Consider the following 6,000-nt stretch of genomic DNA (forward strand, 5'->3'; position numbering starts at 1 on the left):
GAGAGTATTTTATTTGCCCTAACATATGTATTTAAGATTGAACTATTGAAGAGGAGAGGGTAATAAATCTACAGAGCAGATACCGAAATATAGTTTTAATATTGCTGGAGGAGAGTGAGTTGGGACAAAAGATGACTGCGTGCTCAGCCTCTAAAGTGTGCAGAGCTGCAGGAACCGCTTGAAAGCTTCATAGTCACTGTATAGCAGTATGCATTTTATTTCACCAGCAGTCTTATATGAGGGGAACATTGCCTTTTACCTCCTTAAGTGTTTTTCTGTGTTCACAGTGTAATGGGCCTTGCATTGGACCACGACTGGCTGTACAACACAGACAGATACTTTGCCAGACCAAAGATGGGACTTCTGTGTCATCTGATCAATGCAGTACCTTGCCAAGGTAGGACAGGAATCTCATACAACTGAATCCACTGTCTTTCACATAGATTTTGAATGGACTAGTGATTTAACTGACATTTTATGTGTTTTCTGTATGTAACAAAAAGGAACAGTGCAACCTGTTTAATTATGTGGCATAAATCTCAGAAAGCTTAAGGCCAGACTTCAGTATTCATTCATTTGAGGGGAAAAAAAACGAAAAAAAAAACACGCTAGCTAACAACAGAAGAGCCTTCTAGGCATGCCAAATCCTAACTGAAAGGCCATGCTATTTCTTCCTAGACCAAGGGCACATTTGTTACCTCAGCTCTACTGGTAATGAAAGAACCGCCAAAGCTTCACTTCTCTCAATTAAATTATTATTTTAATTTTAATATTAACATATTTAATATTAATATTAACAATATTAAAATAACAAAATTAAAATATTTAAAAAATAAAATATTTAAAAAATAAATTAGAAAAAATATATATATTTGAAATATTCAATTATCTCTCAATTAAACACAAGTGCTCATTGGATAAAATGGACTCCACGGCTTTTGTGTTCCTAAAGATAAGCTCCACTATTGACATCATAAAAACATTTATTTTCCATAAGATTTAGCCATGTAAATCAAGCCTAAACATGGCTGAAAATTACTGCTAGAGGCTCTTTGGCACCCCATCATGTATTTTAATTGTCTTTATGATGAAAAGAAGAGAACCAAATGTTCTTCTATGATCTTCACTTCTAAGAGAGGGCTAAAGAGTAAAGGAGGATTTCTAAGAAATGGCTTTGTTTCCCACTGATTACAGACATCAGCAAGTAATAAACCTCTGATGGGTTTTACTGGCTGTAACTTCTTTCATTACATCTTTTCAATGAAGCTCTGGTTTGGCATTTAATGGGAAGTGGTATTTAGGTCAAACCCTCAAATTGTTCAAATTGTCATTTAACTCCAGTTGTGCTATACCAGCTGGCAACACCTGAGGGTCTGATCCCTGAGCATAGTTACAGGATTGCCTTTCAGTGCATGAGGCTTGCCTGTGTTTGCTCCCAGTGAAGACTTGTTCCAAACAGTGCTCTGAACAAATTATATTCATAACATGTGAGGTTTGCAGTCCCCAGAGCTTGCATGCTGCCCAGAGTGGCACACGCTTCCTTCTCGTGCAGCATGGTGAGTGACAGGGCCCCTTTTCCCTTCTGCTCGTAGGCCTTTGAGCACTCAGAACTGCTGGACTGACATCTGTGGTGTGCACTGGAGAGTCAGCCTGTGGACCGTCTGTACGGCTACCTGCGGAAACTATGGCTTCCAGTCCCGGCGCGTCGACTGCGTGCATATCCGCACCAACAAGCCCATGCTGGAGCACTACTGCTCCTGGAGACCACGGCCAGCCAACTGGCAGCGCTGCAACATCACGCCCTGTGAGAACAGTACGTTCCTGAGCTGAGGGGATGTGGTGGTTTGTGGTGTGCAGGGAAAGTTAACATTCCAGCCAGACCCAGTACAGGGGAGGATGTGAAGAGTGGGGTGGAGGAGGCAGGGGGAGGCCTATCTGTCCTCTAAAGAGAGCCATCTCCCAGAACTGTGGTGCTTGGCATCACAGCTGGACTTCCTGGGTATCCTCCAACCTGAACAGATGCAAAATGCAGTGTCCAAACCTCAGCATCCCAACTCAGGGGACAAGGTGCCCACTGCAGTTTGCTGGCAGTGGTGTTGAGTGGGGCTGACTGGGATTGTATCTCCTTGCTAACCGTGTAAAGTGGTCCAACTGTCCATTAGTGGTACAGAAAAGAAGAAAAACACAGATGTTATTGCAATGAGCTGTATAACTGCCCTGTGGTGATCCCTTTTTGCAGCCTTAATATGGAAAGCGGGACACCATCAGATAAAAAAATGCACACAAGGTCTGGCTGAGATACTGGACAGTTTTCCAACCTGCAACTCAAAAGCAGGAGGCTGCAGGCCTCAAAAGCTTTCTGAATGATACTAGGGACCAAAGTCCTAGGGAATTTGAAATATAGGTTAAAGTATCTAAACATCTCCACCCTGGGCTGTGTTCTTTGACACATATTTGAAAAGCACAATACAACACCTGGTCAACCGTGGAGGCACTCCCACACACTCTTTTGAAATGCATGGGATTGGACAAAGTGCCTTTGAGCTACTCTGTTAGAGAAGTTTCCATTTAATTTACAACTGCATCTTCAATGTAACAGCTGTTAGGAAACCCTAGAGCTTCCCTAGAATGCCAGTAGATGACACAGGAGTGCTGGAGAAGGTTCAAAAGCTCTCTCAAATGCTCTCCTTATGCTCTGAAAGAAATGGCTGCCCACCATGTTCTCCTTTGAGCCTTTGGCTGCACGAAGTCCCCACTCAACCTCTGCAGCAAGACAAGGTCGTGCTCGCTGTGAGACCTCCCAGTACAAAGCTGTTTTTGTCCCCTCTCTCAGCAACACAATGAAATGTTCTTAGGTAAAAAAGCCCTTCTTTCATTGCCTCATCACCATTTCTCCTTTTTCTTTCTCCTTTGGTAGTGGAGTGCAGAGACACCACAAGGTACTGTGAGAAAGTGAAGCAACTCAAACTTTGCCAGCTCACCCAGTTCAAATCACGCTGCTGTGGGACTTGTGGAAAAGCTTGAAGACAAATGCAATGAAAATGGAGGAACAAGGGGATCACAGCCTTTGCTTCACTGAGGCAAGGACTTTCACAGAAAATATAAATGGAATGGATTTTTTTTTCATTTTATTTATTTATTTCCCTTTAAAAGAAAAAAAAAAAAGGAAAAAAAAAAAAAAGGAAAAAGAAAACCTTTTAACAAATTGATGTTGTAAAGGGACCTGACAAGTTTTCCCTCCTATAAATCTGGGAGACAGAATGCAGCAAAATAATCATGAGGTTAGATAACAAAAAGTCAAAGAATCCCATGCCACCAGCAAAGGGCCTGAGAGGAGTGGGGCTGCCCCAAAATGTTTGTACACACTTGAGGATACACCAATAGATAGATGGGGAAGCGGATCAAAATGTAAACCTAGCATCACATTGAACCACCACAACATGAATCAAAGAATCAAACAGCTTGACAGATCATAGGGTTTGCAGAAAACAAAACAAAACAAAGCAAAAAAATAAAATTAAATAAAAATAATTAAAAAAAAAAATACTAAACAAAACATTCATCTGTGCAGTATACCAACCATTTATCTTAGAGTAGTTTGGGAATATAAGCATATGATTTTGCTTTATAAGCCTATTATTACAACCAAGATTGGTTATATACCTTTCTACACCCCTCTCTCCTTCTCCTCCCAGGCCTTCAAATGATCTCAGTGAGAGATAGCTGTTGATCTTTGAGGATCTAGAGTCATGTCTGAGAAAGTTGAACAATGTTGTGTAATGTGAGTGAGTCTAGAAGACATCTGAAAAAGTTCCCAGAGTGTATTTGTGAGGGAGGCTCAGCACTGGGAGGGTTGCTTCAGCACAGAGATGAGGTGGTGATGTTAGCTATTATCTAGGAGAAGGAAAGAAAGTATGATCTGCTACTAACAGACTGTAACACAAACCTGCAAATGCTGTCCTGTGCATAACACAGGGAAAATATCATTTGTGGTAACAAGAACTGCTTCACATACTACATCCTACTAACACTTCATAGGAATAAATAGGAGTACTAGTTCCCAGAGTTCAGGTTCTTTGAGAGCTGAGGTTTGGGTAAGAAATTTGAGGAAGTGGGTTTTCCTTTCCTGCTAACATGAATATTTTCTCTCCTGACAGCCAAGCCTTTCAGTCAAGTAGTAGAAAAAATTTCTGATATCTTTGGCTTTGTTCCTACTCAGTAGAAACAGAATAGATTCAGCATCCGTCCCAGAGGGCTAACACCAATAAATTTTGATAAGTTTGCTCCTCTCTGGCTGCCTCCCACAAGAAAATGGGTACTACTAAACAGCATATTTTTTAAGCCTGGGTTTAACACCCTAAAAATATGATCTAAAAAGTGAGCCTCAAACATCACACATTGCAGGCTGTCTGTGAGTCTTTCTCCCTAGCCAATTGCAGTGACTATTCATCCATTGAAGTACTTCATCCTTTTAGTTCCTGGGCAATTCCTGCTCTGCTCTGAATAGGGCTTTAAAATTAGAAGGGATTTGCAAAGTAGGAGGTTTGAGCATTATAAAAATTTAAAGGAGATCTATCTGGAACTGAGGCTTTGACTTGAGACCATCTCTAAATCAAAGGTTTGGCTGTGCTTCACCCCAGTGGGGCTCAGGCCTTGTGGTACATTAATGAAAGGCTGTTCGAGTACTGCTGTGTTACAGATTCCATAACGTGGACTTTTCAGCAAAACTGGGAATCTAATTCTGAGGTCAGTGTCAGATACATGACATTAAACTGTCTTCAGTTTGGTTGCTTCAAAACACATCTGGCAGTGGATGCTCTCACTACGAAGGGGTCTTCAAGAAATAGTGTTGCTAAGCTTCCGTGTAACTTTTTATTTAAAAAAAAAAAAAAAAAAAGAAGAATGTCTTTCTATGTATGTAAATGTATATCTTTTGTGTATATTTATTAGGATTTCTTGTATAAAAAGTGCAATATTAATAATTGTACATTATTTTGTTGAGATAAAACTATTTTTTTTTTTTTTAAATCTCCCCAGAATTTTGTTCCTCTAAAATCAATGGTAATAGTGTATTTTTCACTTGCATTTAATTGAGGATCTGCTTCACTGTGCACTGAGTGCTTTATAAAATATGACATGATGGAGGGGTGGCATTTTTAACTTGTGAAATGATAGTTATGCATGGAATGAAGGACAATTCCTTAATAATAATAGCAATAATAACAATAACAATAATAATAATAATAATGTGGTGGATATTTCTAGTACTGTAGTTAACAAAAAGCAGCACAGGGAAGTATTTACATTTGTTTGATAGCTAAGCATATTCAGATGATCATGTGTTGAATGGTAGCTATGTAACCATGCTGAGGATAAACAAAAAGGATCAGATCTGGAGGAGCCACTGTGTCATCTCGGCATAGTGTGAATCTAATTTCACGTGTTTGTTCTGTGAATTGTGACTTGGCAACATCTCAGTAAGATTTCTGAATATTTTCCAAAATAACACTTTCCTTCTCTAAAAAGAAAACAAACAAGCAAACTTGTATTTATATATATTTTTTGTACAGGTAATGCAGGATACTTAGTTAACTACTGCTGTCTGATGTGTTGTTTATTAATCTTTAAAAAAAGCCAAAGTAGCAAAGCTTTTGAAGTACTCTGTCCTTATTCTATATTACCACAGCAGCAAACAGCTGTTACATGAAACATACATGATCCACCATCATCCTCTTTCCCCAAGACAGGATCAACCCTGTCTTAATTTCTTTTTAAAAGTCTCCAGTCATTAAGATTCTGTGCCTTGTCTCGGAGATCTGTTTGAACTCTTCAATTGCCTTGCTTTATTCTTTTTAGCCTCTGTTTTTCTTCTAGAGGCATAAGGCCATTGCTGGTCCTAAGTTCATGGCAAGTATATAGGCTCATAAAAGTATATTCCTTTTTTGTACACAGAAACTATCAAAAACATCTTATAACTCTTCTCAGCAACTCCTGGACTGA

At 39.5% G+C, this 6,000-nt stretch overlaps 1 protein-coding gene across 1 annotated transcript in view; it reads left to right on the forward strand.

The window, feature by feature from the left end:
• ADAMTSL1 (ADAMTS like 1) overlaps positions 1 to 5,598 on the forward strand; it is a 198,426-nt gene extending 192,828 nt beyond the window's left edge. Inside the window, exons 27-29 of the mRNA XM_082783255.1 lie at positions 288 to 397; positions 1,593 to 1,813; positions 2,918 to 5,598. Coding sequence (XP_082639381.1) covers positions 288 to 397; positions 1,593 to 1,813; positions 2,918 to 3,024 — 438 coding nt within the window. The 3' untranslated portion in view covers positions 3,025 to 5,598. The remainder of the gene's footprint in view (positions 1 to 287; positions 398 to 1,592; positions 1,814 to 2,917) is intronic.
• Positions 5,599 to 6,000: the final 402 nt, after the last annotated feature.

The sequence above is a fragment of the Aythya marila genome (genome assembly GCF_965140915.1).
Source record: "Aythya marila genome assembly, chromosome: Z".
NCBI classification, from domain to species: Eukaryota; Metazoa; Chordata; class Aves; order Anseriformes; family Anatidae; genus Aythya; species Aythya marila.